The sequence below is a fragment of the Maylandia zebra genome, linkage group LG17, assembly GCF_041146795.1.
Source record: "Maylandia zebra isolate NMK-2024a linkage group LG17, Mzebra_GT3a, whole genome shotgun sequence".
NCBI lineage: Eukaryota > Metazoa > Chordata > Actinopteri > Cichliformes > Cichlidae > Maylandia > Maylandia zebra.
In genome coordinates this window covers 10900404-10925121 of record NC_135183.1, presented here as the reverse complement: position 1 = coordinate 10925121, position 24718 = coordinate 10900404, and the positions used below count along the sequence as shown (strand labels likewise).

Sequence of the window (24718 nt, the reverse complement as noted above, 5' to 3'; positions counted from 1 at the left end):
ACTCACACCACACAGTACCGCCATACTTGTCAATGCTCTTGTCACTCTCTGCTCATGCTCTGTCATTTTTCTTATGTTTTTTATGGTATGTTTACATGCTACTGTAAGGTGACCTTGAGGGTCTGAAAGGCGTCTATAAATAAAATGTATTATTATTATTATTATTATTATTGACTACTTTCATTTTGGCAAAAATACATTAGCATTTACAAACCACCTTGGCAAGTAGCTTGGGTGTTCTAATCACAATTGAAGGCTTAACAAGTGTTCCTAGACATTTAAACCCAAAACCGTGGGAATCGCAGGTGCTGAAGTCCATGCAGCACACTCTGGGGGAATTATTGAGGGCCTGCATCTCTACTAATTGACAGCTGAAAGAAAAATTGCAGTTTTTTTTCTCTCTTTTTACATTTTCAGTTGTGTTTTAGCAAGAAGGGCCTGGATTCGAATCCGCCATCTTGCCTGTCTATGTGGCGTTTGCATTTTTTTTCCATGTCTTTGTGGGTTCTCTCCTGGTACTGCAGCTTCCTCTCACAGTCCAAAGACACGCAGTTAGTGGGGTTAGATTAAGTGTTGATTCTAAATTGGCCTTAGGTGTGAATCGCTATCTATCTTTCAGTGTTAGCCCTGCAACAGACTGGCGACCAGTCCCGGTTGTCAGTCTGCCACTTGACCTATGGCAGCTGGGATAGGCTCCAGCCCCTTCCCATGACTCTGAATTGGATAAGTGGGAGAAAATGGATGGATATATTGCATGTATTTATTTAATTATAAGTGAGTGAGTCTTTATTCTTTAATGGTGGATCATGGGTTGTTTAGTTCAAGTAACGTCCCTGACCAAAGTGTCCTCAGTTGTAAGCAGGCACTTAAGTGTACTAGAAATGCCAAAGGTGATTATTAAGTTTCTCATTTAATTCACAGATAGCAAAATCAGTGCATCATCAGAATCAACGTCTCAACCCACAGCCGCTGGCAAAAAAGTAAAGAGCTGCTGTTGTGTAATACTGTATTTATATAATATGCATGTACTTTGTAGCAATAACATCCACTAGATATGATTTGCAAACAAGCAAACACAAAGGGAATTTTTCAGAGGTAACAGATAATTTAATGCATAAATGTTGTTTCCTGTGAGCCACTGGCCAGCTCTTTTGTTTGTGTGTAGATTGTATTTTCTGTATATGTTCTTACATTATTACTTTTTAAACTACTACAATGGACATAACACTTCTGCACACTTTTCAGAACTTCTTTCATCTTACCTATAACTTGTATAATTCAGTTTTATAATCATCTTTTATGGTGTTGAATAATGTTTGCATATCCCTCTTACTGCAGATATGTCAGTGTTTGTCAAAATTAACCAGTCCCATTCAAATCCACTAGTTACGACATGTAACCAATCAGTCAAAGTTACAGATTTAAATCAAATATATTTCAGATGTTCTAGTTTAATTAGTTAGATTTTTCTGACATTTGCTGACAGTTCCAAGTCATAGTTAGTTCTGAGACAAAATCTGCTGAAAAACTTAAGACAAAGAGATGTTTCACCTATCAGCACATCAACTAACCAAAAAACCCAAAGGCTCCACCAGAACAAGTTTTGGAATAACTTGGCAATTGCACAGACCTGAATCCAGGGTTGAGGTGACCTGAGGACTGTACCAAGATGACCCAAATTTGAGATATTTGGGATGTTTTTATAAATAACACTGCCCTAATCCAAATTGCTCCATGTTGATACACTCTCAAGGTTTTAATCTGTTTTTCAATTGAATTTTACAGGTTATAGGTCACAATATAGGTGAAAGAATTATAAAATTATTTTTACAGGCTATACCAAATACACAGCTGTGGGTGCTAAGGGGGCTACCCTTAATTCACATAACGTTATCCCCACAGCATGCCCTGCATGAATTATTTTTAAAGAGGAAAGAATATCTGAGACAAATGGAACATTTTTACAAGTATATTTAAGAGCCCCTTGAAAGAGTAAATAACATTCTAATATAAACATATCACAGGTGTGGCACATTGCACCATGCATAACATTGCACACAATGTCAAATTAATTTGCTGAGTGTTACTGACATATCCAGTGCTAGTACCACCTTGTGTCCTTACAAATTAACATCTTGTGTAGGACGACGTTATGCACTGTAATCGAGTTCTTGGGGTTAACCGCTCTGTTTAATGAGGTCTCACTCACCTGAGAAACAGCCTGAACAAAGGTAAGTCTACTGAGACTGCTGAATGGTTTGTACAGTGGACCACAAGGACAGCCCACCTGCAGCCCACCTGCTTGTAGATATGGCACAGACATGCTGTGTTTCCTTATCTGGAAAGCTGACATAGAAAGTCATTTATGAAGCCCAGTGTAAGATTTGAAATTCAGACAGGACCTGCTGTAATGTATTCTTCCATTCTCCTTAATATCAAGTAACAGCCTAAACAACACTTAATTTTGTAATCCAAGTACTGCAGAGTTGCGCTGGTTAGTGCACCTGTCATTAGCTGTACTTTTTAACCTGCTTACTTACAATTTGCCTAAATGGATGGCGACTGTTGTCTGTAATATCATAGAAATCAACATTTAACTGGTGTTGTGCATTATGAAAAAAGTAATGATTAATTTAACTGACTAAGGTTCTTGGTGCAGACTAACAACTGTCTGGTCAAACTGGTTGTACAAATCCCTAAATACATGGTACTCTGTACTCTTGACTGTCATCCTGATCACCCCCCGAAAATTTGAACCATGCTTACAAAAAGTCTGTGATGCAATTCCTTAATACGAAAGGGACCCAAGAATTCTTCTGACAGCTGGAATGTGTTATAACGTGATGTTTTAATATCAATTTATCTACAAAATCTTGACTGACACCACTGTATTCTGGTTTCCATGGAAAGTGCACTGTCACTAAAGCAAAGGAACATATAAAAATTACAAACAAACAGACTGTACCATTTTTAACATAAATCATTTGTCATTGGTACTTACAGTATAAATGAGCAGAGTCATTTCGAAACAGGATGGTTCAACTTTATGAAGCGATATCTGAATTTCTACTGTAGACATCTTTTGTAAAGAGTTTTTGTTCTGGAGAGTTGTGTATTTCCTTACTGATCCTTCCCATTCATTATACTATAGCACTGAAGGTAGTTGCCACAAAAAAAAACCAGAACAACCAGTACAGTACATTCTTCAGCTGTCCACAGCCAATCAACTCCTGATTAATTGTAGAGTCTGGTAATCCATAGACAATGAGCACAAATATAAGCATCTGTATCACAATGGGCACAAATCCTATGTCCATGAGTTCTCCTTCTAGCCATTTACAGACTGTATTTCCTTTCAAGCAGCTGTTAACTGCACAGCTTGGTGGTCTCGTAATCCACTGAATTGGGCAGACGTGAGCTGAAGGCCTGTAAGGAAGCATGGATGCGAACCACCTCGCTGGCAGTCAGTTTGAGTCTGTGCCGGAGAAGGCAGGCAAACAGGTCCAATCTCTGTTGACCGGGAGGGGACAGCCGGTTGACCCGGTCTCGTATTTCCAAGAGCTGGAGCATAGCTGTGTCCTGGGACCCTTGAGTGTATGGGTAGTCCAGTTGCAGAATCAAGTCACGGATTGCCTCCGGGTCAAAATGCATGCTGTAGCCAAAGACCTGGATACTGTTTATCTTCATGTAGCCCAGGTTCCGAGCAGGATCTGCCATTTCTAAAGGCTCATAATAAATGCTGTCATTCAGTCCATCCTGAGTCTTTATCCTGCTACGAAGGTAGATGTGGATGGTTTCAAAGAATGTCTTCCACTTGTTGCCCAATGTCAGAGTCCAGTTGTAGCAGTCAAAGGGCAGGTCCAGTTTGGTGGCCTGCCAGTCTGGAAAATTATTCTCGTTGACAGTGATGTACCAGCTCTCTGAGTGGCTCCCGCCAAAAGGATTGATATAGAGTGTAAGGGCAGGCTCCAGGGTGCTATTCTTTGTAAGGCAGATCTGAAGGGATATTCCCAGCAGCATGTGGACCATGTTGGTCTTATACTTGTTGCTCTTAAGCGTCAGCAGCATCCTCTTCCTCCATGATGGATCAAACCAGCTGTTGAGTCGCATGTCATTGCTGATGAAGATTGCATGGACCTGTCAGACAAAGTAAATACATACTTTCAGTAAAATAAGATGCAGTGCTAAAAATAAAAATTCGATTAAAACAGATTTTTGATGGTACTAATGTTACTCATACGTTCTGGTAATCTGTGGAGGCGAGGCTTTCACTTCACCTCCATGTCTACTGGAGAAATTCTATATTTATTGGAGAACAACATGACTTTATGTGCATTACTTTTAAAGTGATAGCCAAATAAGGTGTGGAGTATTCTAAAAACTATGAGCTGCCTTTTTAGGCAACTTTATAAAAGGCATATTACAAGGCAAAAGAGCCTGGTTTGAATTGAAGAAGGCACAATGTATTTATGGTTTACACATGATATTAAGATATTAGAAATTGTGACATGCTCAGATGGAAAATTGTCCTCTGTTTTCACTGTATCTTAAGACCAAAATGTAAGATCCTTCATGGACTTTTTTTGGCACTATGGAAACCATCTTGGAAAATGTTGTTTGTTTGTTTTTTACGCATCCACATGCCAAAATCTGTCATTTAATCCACTGTCCACTGTCATTTAATAGAGCTGAATGAACCCGATTAGGGCATAAAGGATGGGTTAAAACTATACCGTGGCCTTTGGATAGAGTCAGTCTGCAATCCTTTTTGACAACATCAACATCACAAAGGAAGGCCGTGAAGGGCATCATACTGTAGTTTCTAGAGCAGGGGTCTCAAACTTGTGGTCCGGGGGCCATCTGCAGCCCACGCCACTTCCTATATTGACATGAGGGAATATAATGCAATTTGGCCCTTGAAGTTACTTTTTTTTTCTCGGGGATGGAGGATGTGTTTGTTGTTGAGTGCAATGTTAAATTAAGTTTAATATAACATTAATAGGATGGCAAGAGTAGGAAGCAGAGAGTACAAACATGTTGAGGGATTGGCTGTGTTAGTTCAGTCAGAGAGTTATTTGTAAAGAAAACAATTTTCACTAGCAGCCAAAAACTAATGTGTACACTTATGTCTGCATTTATATTTTGTTAAATATGAACAAAATTATAGCAGGAGTGCTGCCACATGTCTGGCCAGAAAGAGAGCACCAATTTGTTTATGTGGTAGTTCAATGAAAGGCTTCAGTTAGTTAAGAGTGAGAAGAAAAAAATGTGTTCATGTTTGCAGTTTTGACTTGTTATACAATATCTTGTTTTAAAAAACAAACAAAACATTACATTTTCAGAAATATTTGTGGGTGTTTTCTTGTTTGATTTTTGTACTACTTGAACGCTAAAGCGGCCCTCACATGAGATGACAGTGCCAGCAGTGGCCCACAGCTCATTTAAGTTTGAGACCCTGTTCTAGAGTGACTCCTCCAGGTCACTTTTTCATTCCCATTTCTAGCAAAAGTAAGTAAAATAAAAAGAAACCACAAACTTTCTGTGTGGTAGGACAATAAATGGTATAAAAGAAAAAGTGGTGAAACTAAAGGGTTTCAGTCACCAAGAGGGTGAGATTTTTTACATGTGTCTTTCCAAGACTACTGCTGGGAAAAGACAGCTCAGCTCTCACTGAGCCTGACATGATTACACAAAGGCCAAAAGAAAACTACCTCAAGCCTGCGGTCAGCTCTCTGCAGTAGGTAGCCCAGCTCCAAATCCTGAAGGTCTGTCTCGAACCCCAGATAGTTCTCTGTAGAGTCTGCCACCATAGGCCTGCAGGTCCCTTGTGTCAGGGCAAAGCCTGGGTTGCAGCTCCCACAGCGGGTTTGGTTGTCTGGTGCACAGGCCGCACAGGCCAAGCCTTCTCCAACAGAGCAGGGTGGAGGCAGCTGACAGGAGCTGTGTTCATATCGGCAGCTGCAGCTGTGGAGCTCCTCTGAGAATGCACCAAGCTGGTTGTTCTCTGAGCAATATAGGAGTGACTGGAAATGACTCAGCCAGTAGGACTGAGGCCTGGTGGGGAAAAAAAGAAGACAAAGCGATAAAGGCAAAGAGGGACTGGTTATTGAACTAGCTTTAAGGATGAGCCATTTTAATAGGGAAGTGTTTTATTAAGCCCAGGACACTTGTCTGGGTCTGCAGACAGCTTGCTTGTTAAAAAATAAAAGAAAGAAAGACCTGACATCATTTTAGTGATCATTTAGGTCATTTACAGGTCAAAAGACTTGTGCAAAAAGTTTATTTTTTTACGAAATCTTTATTTCAAGAGGTTTTGACACTTTGTTGTCACTGACTTTGTATTTACTACTTAGAAAAGCAAAACGTCCAAAGACTTTTTTTTTCATTAATTAGGTTATGCGATAGTGACAAATGATCAAACTCCATCAGCCAAAAGAAAGGTTCACAAGAGATGGCTGAAAGTTGTGGAATATTTTGATTTAACTTTGTTCTAACCTAGATCAAGTGGAACCAACTACTGTTTGACTAAAATGAGTACAACACAGTCGTCCCAGTGTCACCAAAGGACTGTCGGTTCTTTGTCAGTCCTTTTCATTATTTTCCCCAATGGGATGGTAAACTAAAACAGAACAATTCATAAGGGTTTCTTAAGGTCAATATGAAAGTTCCAGCTTGTTTGACAGCCTGAGGATGACAAAGAATTTTCGTAACACAAATATGGTACATAAAAAGACAAATATGAAAATGAATTCATTCCTGAGCAAACAACACTAAGAACTGGTATTTTGTACTGAAGGGTACAGAATCCCGAACTGTTAGACCAAACACTACTGGATCTAACAATAGGTTAACACTTATAGTAGGCGTATAACGACCATTAACTCTTTTAACTTTTTTGGCATGTAGATAAAAGCTCTTAAAAGCATAAAATTCACCAATAAGGCAATAATCACATGCCCGTGAGTTTACAACCCATCATTGTTCCAGAGAGAGATTATCATTCTGAGCATTCTTACATAATGCCATTTGGTCAGTAGCCAGCAAAACTGTGAAACTTTACCTGTGTTGACTGAATCAAAATAAATATCTCGGCTAGTTATAAAATCTCCATGTCCCAATAGTTTGATATTTTTGTGCTTTATACTGAAAAGATTTGTTGTTCTATGTTTTCTAGTATAAAGCACACAAAATAATGATATTTTTATATTTTCTTTGGTAATGTGTAGATATGTAGACATGTTAACACTTAAACAAAATACTTATAGAAGTACCTGAGTCGCTCGTATTAGTTTGCTTTACTACACTTTAATATTTTATGATGTAGGTTATGCATGCGGAGACTGCGGGTACAAGCAGTTCTGGAAGGTAAAGCGTGAGAACCTGAATAGAAATCAAGAGAAACTGTCTTTGATGAGTTAGTGACATAAATATTGGAAGTGCACAGCAGTTGTAGGGGGAGTTTAATCTCAGACATACATATAATTCCCCCATGAGCACTTGAGTTTGATTCCCTTCTGTAGGACTTTATGGCTTTTATCCTCTTTGCTTTATGAATGCAATGCTCACTCTATACCGCTGGCTTCACTTGTAGAAAAAAGGCTTCTTTGATGAGGATGCATTGAAGGAAACTTTATGCTAATCTGAAAATGTTTGCTGGATTACATTTAGGGTATTTTCCTCTGTACTCTGCTGTTATTGTGTGCTTGACAGTGGCAAGCAAGCCGGAGCTCGGAAAATCACTGATTTGAATATCAAAACCCTCTAATGGAAAATGCGGTCATGGGAAATGAACCGAAAGGACTCTTCCTTTCCATCAACCGCTACCTGTGGGTAAGGCATTTCACCTCTGACAGCTTCAGCACAGCAAAGCAGTCACCAATAGAAGACTGCGGTTGTGATTATGTACAGGCTTTGTGCTCCCCACAACTCTTTCTCCAAACCGCTGCTGTAAATCACAGAGTTTTGCGCTGCGAGGAGCCAGCAACACTGAGCTTTGATAATACAATCAAGCAAATGCAGAGCTGTGTGAGTCATTTAATTCTATAGATAAAGTACATAAAATATTATAGTCAAGCTTCAAGTAAAATACTGTGCAACATATGGTGACTTGCACATTATATACAAATGTGATAATTGAACTTATTATTCTGATTCCATTGCCATTAATCAGATTTCTAGTCTTCTGGGAAGGAAGGAAGGTTTTGGAACATGGGTGCAGGGATTTGCTACCTTTCAGTCATAAGAGCATTAGTGAGATTCAATAATGATTTTAGACGATAAGGACCGGCTCAGTTCCAATTTATCTCAAAGGTGTTGGATGGAGCTGAGGTCAGAACTTTGTGCAAGCAAGAAATCAGTAAACCGTGTATGTATTTGCACAAGATGTACACATGGGATTTGGCGGATTTAGCTGATGTCACTGATCATCCCTGTACATTGGGTTGTGTACAGTGAAATTTTTTAAAATGCACTGAAAACAAAAGCAGGAGGAAATTATATATTGAGTCTTTAGGGAACAAACATAAGAACAAAATAATGGTGAATTGTAATAGTAGCATAAAACGGATTTATAAAAAAACAAAAAAAACCTCTGGGTTCTGCAGGTACCCCAAGACTGAATCAAATCATTATTATCACTGTGGTATTTTACAATAATAACACTGCGCTTGAAATACTATTTCTACTGCTAATGTTCTATTGTTGGATTTGCAGTACAGGCTCCTCAGAGGAGCACTGTGCTACTTATTTTCAGAACATTTCATCATATTTATCTTCTGCTAGAGGCACTGTATATTATTAGTCAGCCAGTAACAGACCAAGCCATCAAGAACAATCAATATGAAGAACATAAAGAAGTCACCAGAGTCATGAAGTGCAACAATTGCACTTGGGCCATTTTTTTTATCTGTACAAATGAATGTCCATTAAACACTATGATTTTAAAGACAAAGTTGTCAAATCTACCAAATGCCTTGAAAGGGTCATTAAAAAGCTATTCAACACTTTTCAAGTCAAATCTTAATTACACTCTGGAAGAAGTCAAAGAGGAGAGGACTCCACCAGAGAAACATTCAAAAGTGTACATAGAAAAGGAAAAATCAGCACCTTTATATGGGAGAGATCTATGCATAAGAAAGGTATTTTCTAACCTGATTAAAGCATAAGTACTAAAAGCATCACTTGAATGGCAATGTGGAGCATTATGCATAATGGCCAAAGTTTCAGCACAAAGAGTACTGTGCTGTCTCATCATTAGCTGCTGAACAAAAGCTGAGCCGACTGCTGCTTCCACTGGCTTATTTGCTCATAATTGTCAGCGCAGTGGAAAACTAGCCCGCAGGAAGCAAAATCAATCACACATCTCCCTTCTATCGCAAGTCCTACGAACAGGATGTTAAAGAGAGACTAAGGGTGGTTTTCAAGAGCTTCCCTTTCTCTCCAAAGCCAGCTGACGCACACCCCTTTCCAAGTCTCTTTCTACTAAGTATGGAGATTTCTATGAAGACAGAAAAGAAAGGGAAGGCTTCACAGTTGATGTGCCAATAATAACGTAAATAAACAGTGCCTGGACGAGTGCGATGACACTTCCTGGCAAACTTGTGGGAATATCAGCTGCATAGATCAGTGATTAATGTGTGTTTTGGCAATGTGGTGAAGAGAATAACATTGATTAAGAAGAGGGTGCACTGAGAAACAGAAAAGAAAGAACAACAGAGACATGGGCTGGACATTAAACAGAGCAAACTCTAATAGATTAATCTGAAAGTTGATTTATGTGTTGATTTATGTCGCCATTTCTGCAGCATTACCGTGGCGGTTGAATCGAGGTGAGCGTAGTGTGACTGACAGTGATTGCTAGATTCGTCACCTTCTCCAATTGCCTCTTCTGGCAGGTAAAAGGTACCCATTACAAATGTGGATTTCTTTCAATCTTAAAAGACTAGTGTGTGATTTGTCTCCTCCAAGAAAAAGCTCAAACACTTACAAGGGCAGATCTGTACGTTTTACTGACAAATTACCTTTTTATTCTCATTTTGGGTTTCTGTTGAGTAACTTCCTGTTTCCTTTTGTAATTTTTGGTCTGTTTACACCATTATCAGTTTAACTTCCAGCCTGTGTTAGTTTTCCCTCCTCTGTGACTATATGCCCTGCCCTAATTGGTCTCCCCTGTGATATCTCTCACACCTGTTTCCAATTAGCCAATCACACACCTCTGTATTTTTTGAAAAGTGTTGAGTGGCTTGTTACTGCCTCATTATGACTTGTACTCTAGCCTTCTGGTGTTCGCTGGGTGGATCTATATTTTCCTGTGTACTTTTTCCTTTTGTATTAAATTGTGTTTGCTGTTACTTTTCTCTGTAGAGACCTTTTGCCTGCCTTCACTAGCTGTCTGAACTGAAGACTAGATTTTGGATCTTATCCTACCTCTGTGTGTCCTGCGCTTGGTGCCTCGTCCCCCGTGACTGTCACACTCAAGCCATAGAAATAAAAACCTTCCTCTCTCAGCAGCAAATGGTTAAGGTGCATGATGTTAGGGTTTGCCAATGCGTTATTTTTTTTAAATTAAAGGATTAATTTTTTAACAAACTTTTAGATTTTTACAAACTGCTTGGAAAAACATGCTATTAAATGAATGAATATGTGGTTGTGTGAGTGGGAAATCTTCATAGCTTCAAAAAACTAAAGGGAATAAAGGGACTTTGGTATTTGTGCTACAAAAATACATATATATTATGTGTGTACTGTGCTTGTCCTTCCAAGTCTTCAACTATAAAGTAACTCATATTAAGGAGACAAAAAACAGCATCTCCGCAGCAAATATTAGCTAGTGACAGTCAAATCAACACACATTATAGCATTCTTCTGAGCTAGGTGACTAAATCTGGACAATTAAAACATCAAAATATTACGTAATTAAAAAAAAGTGCTTCCCTCCAAAAATAAGACAACTCTCAAACAACTCTGAAAGCAAATAGTGGATACAGGAATATACATTTACTTGCCCATCTCTACATAGATGGTGGATGCTAGGTTGTCATAGCTATCCACCTATGTGTGTGTGTCTGTAATTGTTTCAAAAAATGCAGGTGCCTTTTGCACATCACTCAATAATTCAAGTAGGTTAAACTGAACCACAGAAGTCACACATCAGAAAACATTCTGGAACAAATGTAGTGATAGTTATATTTTTAACGAAATATTGCCACACAAGCATTTATGTATAATAAATGCGTTAATAAGTCTTGGAATGTGTTACTTAATTTGCCTAAAACCAAATTTAACACTGATGTGTAAGTGTAATGTTGTCACTTAATTAGCTTAACTTGCTAATTAATCAATTCATTAATTAAGTTTTAATTAACAAAAGGCTTTATACCTCATAATTCTGTCTTTGTATTTAGACAAATTAGGGATTTTTATTCATTTTTTATGAAGATTTTCAACATTCAGACATGAAACAAGTCAAGAAACTCTGGTTTCAAAAACATTGCAGGGGGATTCAGAGTTAGGAGCTTAATGCTACAGTAATGTATGCTATGTGAACTCCTTTCTTTTGAAATGCAGCTGTAAAAACCTTGGATAAAAAATTAAAGCTATTTAAAAATGCCTGATCTGTTTTAACAACATTTCAATGACTGCAACAAGATGTACAAAAATTCTTAGCAAATGCAGGTGCAAGAGTGATTCCACAGAAAAATCTATTCCATAATCTCCCCCTATTCAAAAAGTAATTGCAAGGGTACGCAGGCTAAATGCCAGAACTACAATGGCAACTTGTTTACTTTAATCAATGTGTCTGGATTAGTCTATAGGGTAAACTTGTGATGTGCAACCTCTATGAGGAAAACCTCAAACAAGAACACTGCACCAAAAGACACCGCTTTAATGTAAAAGGCCACAGTATATAGAGTTGTGTTATGAGAACATTTTGAAGCTGTGCAGAATTATTGAGATTTAATGTGAACATAATAATGGTGAGCATGAGAATGCGTGTTACTGTGGTTGTGCTCACCGTTCTCTTGGTATGCGTACTTGGGGCTGTCTGTGACATCTTTTACTGAGACTGAAGAGTTTGAAGATGACTCTCTCAGCACGTCTGGAGAGGACCCGCATGCTGTTCTCCAGCTGCTCATATCGCCACTGGAACAGGCTATCCAGGGACCACATGTGCTGTATGGTTGACATGTTCAGGAAATAGTTTTGGGGCAGCCTTGCATAGAAGGCCTTGAATTCATCTGCAACAACAGACATAGGAGAAAGAGGTAAAAGGCATAACTCATCACCACTATTGCAGTCTTACTAAGTAAGTAGAAATATTAAGAATTTATCTTGGCAATAGGACTGGGATATGAAAATATAACTGAAATAATAACCAGTTTTGTTCAGGTCAATGAGCAAAACTGTCATGACTGAATTATGCAGTCAGCCCGCTATGAAGCTGGCTTATCTTAACACACAAAATTTAAATCTCTCAATCCTCATTTCATCCACAACCAATCATTGACTGTTGGACAGCACATGATCACAATATTTTGGTTATGATAACAGACCCACACTAGTGGTTGACAGGCCCCTCCCTTTTTTTTAAGCCATGCAGCTCAACTATTAAGGACAAAGACAGCAAAATGAAAAGAACAACAAAAGCTGCTACTTCAACATGAAACATGACCAAGTTATTTCAGTATATATTGAAGATTTTAGTCAAGTGTACAGACAAAAGAAATGGGCCAAATCAGAAAATCAAAGACCTAGCCAGAGTTCACAGCAGTCCATAATAAAGGTGTTAACTGTACCCTATGTAGTGCAATTATTTATTTAGGAGGCACCACTGTTGGGAAAAGTAAAACCATCCATGTATTTAAGTTATTTTAGTCAAAATGTATTAAAAAGATCTTTGAAACAATCCTGCAATACCTTTGGTGACCCTGTAACTCCAAGAGTATCGTATTCGTGAGACTTCATGAGACTTTTCTCCCAAAATCAAAACATAAATAAATTGCACATTACAAGCAATACACTGAAATAAAAGGAGAATGTGGAAAATATAATAAAATTAAACCTTATACATGCAAATTAATATTTAATTTTATTTCAGAAAACATCAGGCCGCATCATATCTTTAAGACATTGAGCATTATTATCATCCCAACAGAGCATCTTGCTCTCAGACTGCAGGCTTGCTTGTGCTACACTCCCGTCTCTTCCATCCCCATGTGATTATACACCATTACTGTCATGGTCTCACGAGTCCAGATCTGGTTTGGTTCCTTGACAATTAATGCATGTCATTAAACTGTGTCTTCGCTCTACCATCGTTTGTATTTTCTCCTGTCTCCCTCACTTGTTCTCTGTGTCCTCACCCCCCACCCGAATGCAGCAGATGGCCACCCCTCCCTGAGCCTGGTTCTGCAGGAGGTTTCTTCCTGTTAAAAGGGAGTTTTTCCTTCCCACTGTGCTGCTCAAGTGCTTGTTCACAGGGGTTTGTCTGATTGTTGGGGTTTTCTCACTAATATTGTATGCTGTTTTTTTTTTGTTTTTTTTACAATATATAAAGTGCCTTGAGATGACTGTTGTTGTGAATTAGGGCTAGATAACTAAAAATGAATTGAATTCAATTTTTAGTGCATTTAATTTTTAAGTTTGCCCAAAGTGTCGTACAAAAACAAATCAAGAGATGAAGCGAAAGACAAAACCAGTCACATTAAATGGCCTGTATTTGTATAGTGCTTTTCTAGTCCCTAAGGACCCCAAAGTGCTTCACACTACATTCAGTCATTCACACACACTGGTGATGGCAAGCTACATTGTAGCCACAGCTGCCCTGGGGCGCACTGACAGAGGCGAGGCTGCCGGACACTGGCGCCAACGGGCCCTCTGACCACCACCAGTAGGCAAACATGGGGTTAGTATCTTGCCCAAGGATATATGGCATGGGATCGAACCACCGACCTGGGATCGAACCACCGACCTTCTGATTAGTGGCTGACCTGCTCTGCCACCTGAGCTACAGCCACCCATTCAAACACATTTTACTAAGTTCATTGCTACACTGCTAGATATCTGATTTATATTTTATTGTACTAAGATGGTCAGTAGTAGATCAAATCATTATGTATTTGAAAGTAACTTTTCATTTACACTCTTCTTTTCAAAAAATTGTGTCAAGACTGTTGTGGCGGGGTGTGGTCTGCGGTGCCGCTGCAGGGGAGGCGGACGCACCTGAGTGGCATCCGCACTCATGCCTCGTCGGCTTAAAGGCTGAACTAGATCCTGTACTGTTGTTGTTGTTGTTGTGGAAGAGTTCAGCTGAGAGCTGAAAACCTGCTGCTCTGTCTGTGTGTGTGTGTGTGCGTGTGTGTGTGTGTGTGTATGTGTGTGTGTGTGTGTGACAACAGCAACTGGTGAATAAAAGTATGCTGAAGAGCATGGAAACGTGGTCCGGTCTGTCGTGCATCTATTACAACTGTGAAAAATGGGGAAAAAAATGAGATGGTGCATATTGTCTTTACCTTTGACATTTTATTGTTTTTTTGTTTTGTTTTGTTTATTTTAGAGATATATAATTTGTTGGCCAAAACATGTTTAAAAGAGAAAAAAACTAGTACCGTTCCAGTTACCATTTATAATGCATCCCTATGCCATCATGGATACTGAAATTTAAAGCATATGCTTAAAGTTAGTTTCCTCCGTCCTCTTTTGTGTAATGAATACACATCCACAATTACATCCACGATTTCCAAAAGTAATTTCATACTTGTATTGATCAGACTGCAGTAATTTTCTTCAGACTCTGTGAGTGAGATCTTGCTAGCAGAATTTCTGGAATGTGTGTATATTTATCTTCTATGCTAGTTTTGTCTGTTTGTTTTTTTTAAACTTGCATTTGTAGATGCTGCAAACCGTGTTTGCTAACAGCTACTTTTGGAAGTACTTCTAAGTATATTCACTGACTTCTACTAGAGAATCATGACTATATTAAATGGATATAGGTTCTATGTATTAAACAGGGCTGTATGTTAGCCTTACCTAAACTGTAATATAAGGATATGTTGCCATTAAGTGGGAGAAGTCTAAAAACTGTATGGTATCAGCTGTGGGATTTTACTTTCACACAGATTAACAGCTTGGATGAAAAAAATTCTGCATGACCTTACTGTGAGTTTTCTGTCCATAATGTGTAGGATGCTAACAAGGAAAACCTTTATGGCTTCCTGCCATAATTGACTTCCTGCAGCGGCTAGTTCGTGTAGGATATTTATCTATTGGTTCCGCAGTTTGAGGCAAACAAACAAGGAGCCTTTTAATGTCGACACATTTTGGCGGCCTTGTCTGTTTTGACTACAAATGTAGACTTTGGAGTACCTGAATAGGGACGGCATCTGGCAGCTGGTGCTATGCAGAGTCACTTCTCACCCTTTCATCATTTTCAGTAAAGCCCAAAAAAAAATTGGGTGCACTTTGGAGCAGAAAGATATATTTCTCTCTCTGTGGATCATGGCTCAAATTTGAGAAAGCAAAATCTGAAAAAGCATTGCGACAAAAACAGTTTTTATTTGATGCTGAAAGCATTGTAATTAAACAATTATGATGTAAACAGCCTTATTGGTGTTAAGAAATGTCTCGTTATCAGCAAAATTGCACATATACTATGTGAATTAAGATCATCTGAGGCCAGCAGTTATAGAAGAATAGATATATAATGTATCCTTTTATCACCTGTTGTTTCAGAATTAGGAGTCTTTATTCTTGGTTGGATTTAGATGGTAAATGTTCTGCACTTATATAGTTATTTAGGCATGTTCTAAAGCTCGTTACAATGCCTGTCAGTTACGCTTCATATACTCAGCTGCCATGCAACGTGCTCCTCTTGGCATTCAGTCTTTTTGAAGGACACTTCAGCAAATGAAGAGGCTGGGGATCAATCTGCCAAACCTGCAATTATTGGACAACCCGCTCTTCCACCTGTGCCACAGCCAGCCTTTATGACTTCTGCTTCTGCTGATAAAGCAGCGAGCTAAAAATCGGCACTTTCCCCTGCTAAAGGACACATTTATGACACCTGTGGGTGTCTATATTCTGGGCACGCTCCTGCCCTAGCTTCACAGCCAGATACTAGAACATAAAGTTTGAAAGTAATTGCACTTAGGGATATTTCAGGCAAATCTCAAGACTGGAAGAAAAAAAAAAACCCATCAATTTTGATTTCATCTGAGTAATAATCACCAAGGCTTGGTGACCGAGCACAGCAATAATAACCAAACATTATGCTTAGAGGTTCCATTCAAACTCTGTTTCACTGGTGATATGAAAAGCTGGACGGAGAATAAATGGGTTTTATAGCTGCTTAATCTGCTCCAGACATATTGTAAACTACCTGAGCCGAAAGCTGTTGATTTTTTTTTTTTTTCTAATCTGGTCATGTTGCGTTGTTAATTTGCTATATCCAGACAGGATGCCAGGATCCCCAGTGCTCAGTCAACTATAATAGTTTACCTATAAATCATAGAATAGGGAGGGACATACATAGAGAATTCTCACTCAGATTTAATGGTGCAGATAAAACAGCTGAAATCATCCCTACTTTCACTCGTATAAATGATTTATATTCAAACTGTCTGATTTTCCTGAATTTAAATGAGGATTGCGACGTGAAAGGCTCCAATAATGCATTTTTATCAAGAGGCCCTCCTCACCTGATTCTTCAAATTCCTTATACAGCATGCCCCATGTCTCGGTGACTCTTTCCAGGCTCTCCTCCATGGCTTGAATGTCCATGTAGGGGCAGTTGCACTCTGGGAACTTGGGGTCACAGCTGCACCAGCAGTCACTGTCCTTGCAGACAAACTCACCCTCTCCATTGCAGGCTATGTAGCTGAGAGCCGCCTGTACAAAACTCTCTCTCAAGTAGTCTGGAAGGATCACTTGCAAGCCTGTAAAACAAAGCTGGGTTTAGTTTTGTCATCAAACTGAGACCTTGGAGAGTCAGTCTGCTGCCAGAGTGTGTAACACACTTAATGCAATCTAGAAATCCCCATATTTCTGTCTTTTCAGATAAAATATATAATATCATGACAGTCACAATAAAAGTGGTAGAAATTCAACAAACCTTGCAGCTGGACTTTATTTTCAGGGCTCTGAACCAGCACCGAGCTCACAGAATCAAGGTTGTCATAGTTACTGCATCCAAGAGGACCTGTGCGGGTCTCTGTCACCTGGGCAACAACAAATAAAAGGCTCATTTATAAATTCCCAACTGCATCCATTTTAGGACAAGTGCATGATTAAGTTAGATTTCTTTATAGAAAAATATGCTTAAAGGTACTTCTACATTTCAGGCACAAATGGGGCATAGTAGGTCACAGAAAATGTACCTTATGCAACATAAATGGCTGTCTCGCCTCTGATTAAATAAAGTAGTTCCTCCATAATCGATTGCACTAGTGAATGTGAAAGGAATGGAAACGAGGTTAAGCTCATTTTGATTCCTCTAAATTGCTGTAAGAGTGCTTTGTTGCACTTATTTCTATGCAAGAAGTCGACTTTTCCTTTTTTTCCCCAACCCCAGCCACTGATTGAAGATGTTTCGATTGACCTTTGTCACAAAGCCTCTCCAACAGAGACTCTGTTTTCACTTCATTTGCAAGACAAGATCCTATTTCAGCTCTCTCCTTTTTTCTTTCCATGACATAGTGAGGGGCACCTAACACTTTCTCATTTTTCTCTCTTTGTGGTTGCGGGACACCATATTTTGTTCAGTGATTTGTCCTGGTCAGGCTTGTCAGAGGACAGTTGGTGTAAAGTGACAGATGGATGAGGCAAGACAATAAGGGTCAGACGATCGGTAGCGCCATCACAGAGGGCTGAAGGGCTTGGGAACTAATATCAGGCCGGTGCTGGAGAGAAGTGAAAACTCAGTACGGGGCTCTTTAATCAAAAGCCTAATCCAGAAGAAAGATTCGGAAGGAAGAATAAATATCCTCTGTGAATGGGAAAAGGAAAATGGAAGATAATTTGAGTGCAATTCTCTGACTATAATATTTATATCACATTATAAATCCCTTGTTTCCCTTATGAGGGATTTTAATGCCGATATGACTGTGAGGAAATGAGATACAATGCTGGCTTTCAGACCCCATGAATATTGAATCCATATAAGGAATTATTTGATATGCCATATGATATGCCATATGGCAAAACACTGAGTGATGAGCAGAGCATTCAATTTCCGCTTTGCTTAGCAGCTGCTATTCACTGTAGATACATTCTGGTATATTAAAAATACTTAATAGGACATTATTGGCCACCTGTACCTCAGCGCAAGACTACATGAGGGATGGAAGCAAATGTGGAAGATGAAAGTGGAAAATGTGTGTCTTTGTCTGGCCATTTTCTTTACCATCTCAAATTATAGTCCAGTGGCAGTATTCACAAACATTCTGCAAAACCCTCCCAGAAAACTGTTCATTTAGCCTTAAAGCGTCCAGCAAGAAGTGTGAGCTTAGGAGTGATTGACAAAAACTTCTTTGGGGGAGCGAGGAACTAAAATTATAACCTTAGTGCAGTGGTCTGGCTGACCAGGCTGGCACACGCTTTTAAAGATGAGGAAAATTGACACCCCACAGGTACACGAATGCTTCCACTAAAGTCAATTACAATAGATACATGAGACGCGAGAGGTAATGATAAGCGTGTGTGTGTTGTGTGAGCATGCTGCAGACACAGTCTCTGCAAACGTAAAAAAAGGAACAGGCCTTCCATTTTTGTTTTTTATCTTTTATGCAAGGTGTCTGTGGAGGAGTGAGGGAGTGTGGGAGTTTGGGCGTGTGCCAGAAAAACAGAACAATATAACGGAAACAATACATGTGCATTCAGATTCCTCTAGTAGCTACTTACATTCTGCCACATAGCTGCACACGGCTGTGCAGGATGCATTAAAAAATGCTGCTTTTGCAGTATCCTTTTCAAATCCTGATATTTGTTTTATGTATTTTCCGTGACATGGGCCACAAACACTAACCGTGCATGATCTAATCTGTAGTGTTGTCATTTCATCGAACCGATCTCTGTGACTTCCCAGTTTTTAGCTCACTTAAGGGCTATTTATGGTGGAGATCGACCAGCCGGGAAACTGAATTGGCCAATTTTCAGTGTTCTCAGCGTGGACCGGTGACGGACCGCCTCACACACAGTGCTTAACACATTTCTTAGATCAAGGTTTGTGCCAAAGCTGTCCTAAATGAACGGCATTAGTAATAATCAAAATCATTTCGTATGTTTCTGTCATTGTTAATCCATTAGTAAACGCAAGCATACTTTTTCATAAAATATAATTATTGGTGTTATTCATCATTTTTCAAATGTCAGTTTTATTTAAAAAAAAAAAGCAGAAAAATAATAAAGCAAATTATTATTTTTGATTAAGATGTAAAATGACAGTTACCACATAATTATTGGCAATAATTATAATAAAAGTGTGAAAACTCTGACTCACACATATGACATGAACCTGAGCTAATATCTGACTAAGTTAGCATTAGTGACTGGCTGTTATGAAATGATGTCTCTGTTTCATAGTTGCTGTTTCTGTTAACCTGATGGATTTCAGGTCCATTCTCACTTCCTGTTTAGTTTTTGACAAATCCTAAAAAATTACAAACTTTATCTCAGAAATTCTGTTTTCTAAAGCTACTCTTCATAAATTGATCCATTCCCTAACAGGAATAGAGATACATGCAAATTTTCCTAACAAGAGAGAGAGAGAGAGAGAAGTGACCGCTGCGCTGCAGACAGCAGAAATGTGCAGGCTAAAAAACAACAAAAACCAGCCTTCTCAATTGCCTCCAACTGCCCTTATGAGTGTGTCAATTTGTGGCTCTGTGTGTGCAGTATGTCTATGACTGATTTATTATTTTTCTCCTTGGTATCTTCATGCTAGACATATCCTGTGAGAAAAAACTAGTTTGAAGGAAATCATAAATGACCACAGCAGCTGCCTATCTGCTCTGTGATAGTTCAGCCACCAATCGATCGAGTCACAAGACTGGGCGCACTCAAATGTGAGCCACAAAGCCCAATAAATTGACTGTCCACAAGAAGGAAATATCAAAACCAGACGATCCTGCTGTTTTCTACTTCGTGACCGGCACACTGTGTTTAGATGGGCTGGCAAATATGGTGTGAGTCAGGTGGGGAACTGACCATTGATTCAGTCTAGGAAATTCTCTAATTGTAGCAAAACTGCTCCCCTCTGTTCTCTAACAACTGCAGTCATTACTCATTGTACAAACAAGCTGGTCCAATCAGACTCTCCTCTGCACTGTGACTTCTTGAATAAAGCCCAGATTTCCAAAGTCGTCCCCCCCGGCAAACCACAGCAAAGTGCTTTTTCTTCGAAATGAGCTTCAAATTTCTCTTTGCATGGAGACCGCCGGAGGGGGCCTTTGCCTCACCTGCAACCCTCTCATTCATTCCTCAAGTTCAATTCATGCAGGTCTGTTCTGCTACTGTACGGGTCAACACCCTGTGGAAATGATGCGCAAGTGTGGAGGAATCTGTCGCTCCTTTGACTCTCTTCCCACCAGCGTTGGAGGTGAATGTCTCCTCATACTACTTCCCACCTGTCAGTTACACCAGATGACTGCCTTTGGAGCATGAAAGCAACACTCTCTCGTCTTCTCTTCGCGTCTGTAGCTTCAGAAGAAAAAAAAAACTGAAAAAAGCCCTGATTCCCAAGAAATGAAACAGACAAAAGTTTCTGCCTCTCCACCTCACATGTGCCTGCCTGATCTGCAGAAAGAAATATCCAATCCTCCCCGAACACAATGTAGCGAGAGGACAGAGCTTTGATATAAGTAGGGGGGATCTGATTCATGTTCTGCTACAGCAAAGAAAGCATCACTTCACAGGACCACCGCCACTGTGTACCGAGAAATGAAAAAGGTAGAAAAGAAGGGTCATCCCTCCCTCTGTCACCCTATTAACCCCATGCTACCTGAAGGTGACAACTGGAGGCAGAAAACTGTCGTGAGGCGTGTTTCACAAGGCTCATTTATCTTTCCCTCACCATATGTGCTCATCACGGAGCTTCCTCCAGACTCGGATGTGCTTGCAGCTGAAGATCGTATCTCATCACAAGCGGGAGGATAAAAAGTATAATCTTCTGCTTTATTTTCATTGGCGTTATCGCCGTGTTTTAACAAGGGAAAGCGTTAACAAAGGAAACAGTACTGCACCCACAACCATTTTTACCAGTTTTCAAAAGCTAAAAGGTTGAAATTAAAAATTATAGATCTCTGATAGCTCATAAGAGGAAAACTTTTATTCATCATTTATAGAATAATAACAGTTATATGCAACTAGGCAATATATTTTTAATGCTTTTCATTTAGTACTGGTCTTTAAAATTTACGAGATGTTTTTATGTTTATCTTTTTGAGAATTGCAGGAATAAACCTACTTTTTGCTATCGCGCATATTAGATGTATTATCATGTATAATCATTTCCTATGTTAACAATTGTCTTGTCTTGTTGCCTAGCAACTGTAGTTGTTTAGACACAATTTAAAACTATGAGCCAAAAAGAGCTTGATTTGATTAATAGATAATACGGAGCTATGAAAAAGTGTTTGTTTTAATTCAGCTGCATTGGAGGGCTGTTGAGTGTGGTTAAGTTTATGTCAAAACATCTCAGATTTATTTCTGGTATTTGATTAGGCTAGTTTTTTTTTTTTTTTTTTGAGCCATTCAGAGATAGTCTTGCTGGTGAGTTTTGAATCAGTGTCAAGTTTCAGGGCAAAGCTATAGCTGACCCAAGCATAGTTCCCAGAGGGTGGAAACATATAGTGTAGTTGATTTGTGTGGGAATCATAGCCATGAGGAGCAAAGCTGAAGAGCTGGAAGCTGTGGATGGGAAAGTGTGTGGCAGTGGTGCAGCTCTTAGTGTTCTTCTTCGAACAATTAGAAAGCATTAGTTACTTTCTTGATGAATTTTAATATGTGTGTCATGTTCAGTCTATTCAGTAAAAAGCTAGCACTCATTGCTAAAAACCCATTTTCATTTTAAAGTTTTACACACTCATCAGTTACAACAATTAAAAGACTGGTATGTGTTAATTATCTTGTTTGTTGAAGTAGAAGTTTTGAATTTCTGCATTTCCCATTCCTCATGAAAGTCTAAAGCAACTGCAACATAATTCAATCACATGAAATGAATCTTAAATTCCTTTTATGTCCAGTTTTGACACTGCTGCGGCAGGTGGTTAAAATGACCCCCATGGTGGTTCCAGTGGGTTCTAGTGCTAAATGGCAACAGTATTCCCACCCACTTCTACCTGTGTTTTCATGAAAATGAACCTTGTAATGCAGAAGCAATACAAAGGAAGGTTTGTTGGACATAGTTTGATGTTTGCAATGAGAAAACAATCCTTGTCTGTCTGTCTGTCTGTCGTAGTATTAACACAAAAATTACTCAATTCACTGAACTGAATTCATATTTTTATACCCAAATTTGATATAAAAAATGAAATCATTCAACTGGTGATTTTTTTTTATCTGTTGAAAGTAAATAACTGTAATTTGACAGGTTTATCACAAAATGATGATGTACTTTAGTATTGTTTCTCATTGTTTGCAAAACTTGAAAATTCATGAATAACAACACTAATTGTAGTTTAGCATCAGAAATATTATTTTGATTAAAGAACTTACTCATGCTAATGGATGAACCATTACAGACACGAGAAATATTATTTTGGTAATTACCAAGTGTGTTATTTTAGTGCAGCTTTGGCATAAATCTTACATTGGGTGGGGCTCTAATACATTTTTAGGCACTATATATAAGAGGAGTCTGATTTAGCTCCAAGTATGCAGCAGAAGTGAAATAATGTTCCAAGTTGAGAAGGAGAGAGAGTGATCTACTGAGAGCACAAGTGTTCTAGCCTTAGATTATAGTATAACCATGTCAGTTTACTGTCATTGTGATTTGACTGATGGATAAAAACTGAACTAGATAGAAGCTTTAATAATGTGTAAAGTTAAATATGTCCCTATATAACTCATAACAAGCACACAAAGATACCTTGATTGCAGTGGAGGCGATCTGGATGTGGTGCAGCTTGCGCAGAGTGCTCTCCCTGTCGATGAAGTAGGAGGCAGCCAGCTGGTGCAGAGCTTCCAGAGTCACAGTGGAAGAGTTGCCCGAGTAATCGCTCACCTCTGCTTTCTTACTCAGTTTTCGCTTATCCACAAATATGGTTAAGGCCTCTTCTCCTGCAATTAAAAGATAATCAAATTTAATTGTTTTCAAATGGCGCTCGGAGTTTTAGAAAAGGGAATAGAGAGTTCACATTGCTTATTGAAATTAAGGCCCTTCAATTTTTTTTTTTAACATAAAGTCAGGGTCAGTAGCTCTGACCCTGACTTGTTTGGGTTTTTTTTTTTAGTTGCTTTTCTTTATCATGGAGCTCAGATCTTTTCACTTGCATTTTGTCATACCTGACCAAAGCTCATTATGCATGTTAATAGATTTTTTTTAATTAACTGAAAAAAGAAAATTTCCCATAAAGTATTTTGAGGGATTTTTAGCCTTCATTAGGACAGGACAGGCTCGGTAGACAGAAAGAACACACATCCACCAGGTGAGCTAAACCAGCACCACTAAACAACCTAAAGTTGACATTATTTGAAATTTTGAAAAGGGGAAAATGTCAGCAGCATTTGAAGCATATAGAACTAGAATGTTATAGATGTTTTCCCGCATAATGTTACATAGGTGGTCTTTAAAAGACACTTAGAACATGAAATAAATAAATGCATTCTAGGATTCAACTTTTCCCGAAGGCATTTATTTCTAGTGTCACAATATTTTGCAGCAGAGCTTCAAAATGAGACCTTCCCCAAACCTCTCTGTTGCCTCTAATAACCTCTGTGTAAAGAACTCTGGACAAATATTATCAAAAACACCAAGAATAAATGATTGTTTGAATAAAATCCACCCAGTGCTGCCTTTCTTCAAGCGCATGTAAGCTAAAGCAAGCATGCCTGCAAATACAGATGAAGATCATGTGCAAGCTCTTCCACATATGTAGCTAAATGCATTAAGTGTCACTGAGGTCAACTACTTCATTCAAACTTTAGGAGCTGATCTTGTACCTCAGCTAATCCTTTCATGATTGCTTTATTAGCTAGCATTGATGCAAATGGTCTTTCAATTGATAGGGTACTTTAAAACCTGCTGAGAGATACATGCACCAAACTCCAGGTGGTTGTGAGCACAGCGACAGCAGGCGCCTCTGAAGCATAAAGACACTTGACCATAATTAGGATAAGTCACGTCACCCCGAATCAGACGGCACTGATCACTGCAATCAGGACTTCATAAGTCTAGGAGCTGTGATGCAGCACACTTGGAGCTCTGAGAGTTCCCAAGACACTGCACATCATATTTCTCATCATAATGCAGTGCTAATGCTTCAGGGCCATTTTCTGCCCACTGCCTTTCTTACTCAGCTGCTGAAGGGCAAGCTCTTAATATTGCAATCTATTTATTAATTTCATTAAGTCCATATGTTTCCGAACACAGAGGCTATCCATTCAGAACCACAGAGGCATATCACTGGCAAAGATCCAAGGCAAACTCCTCATTCTCCTCTCTTCATACCACTCAGTCCTGGCTGAGAGCCAGAGTGCAGGGCTGCATCAGCTCTGGTAGCTGGGA

General features: G+C 39.0%; 1 protein-coding gene across 3 annotated transcripts in view; it reads right to left on the bottom strand.

Annotated features, from left to right (window-relative positions):
* Positions 1-2829: 2829 nt before the first annotated feature.
* Positions 2830-24718, bottom strand: part of brinp3a.2 (bone morphogenetic protein/retinoic acid inducible neural-specific 3a, tandem duplicate 2) — a 58673-nt gene continuing 36784 nt past the window's right edge. For all 3 annotated transcript variants that reach the window (XM_004567365.3, XM_004567366.2, XM_076875978.1), the window contains 6 exons: positions 23081-23271; positions 17108-17213; positions 16695-16931; positions 12014-12236; positions 5712-6054; positions 2830-4137 (listed from right to left, as the gene is read on the bottom strand). In XM_004567365.3, the coding sequence (XP_004567422.1) occupies positions 3367-4137; positions 5712-6054; positions 12014-12236; positions 16695-16931; positions 17108-17213; positions 23081-23271 (1871 nt within the window). In that variant the 3' untranslated portion in view covers positions 2830-3366. The remainder of the gene's footprint in view (positions 4138-5711; positions 6055-12013; positions 12237-16694; positions 16932-17107; positions 17214-23080; positions 23272-24718) is intronic.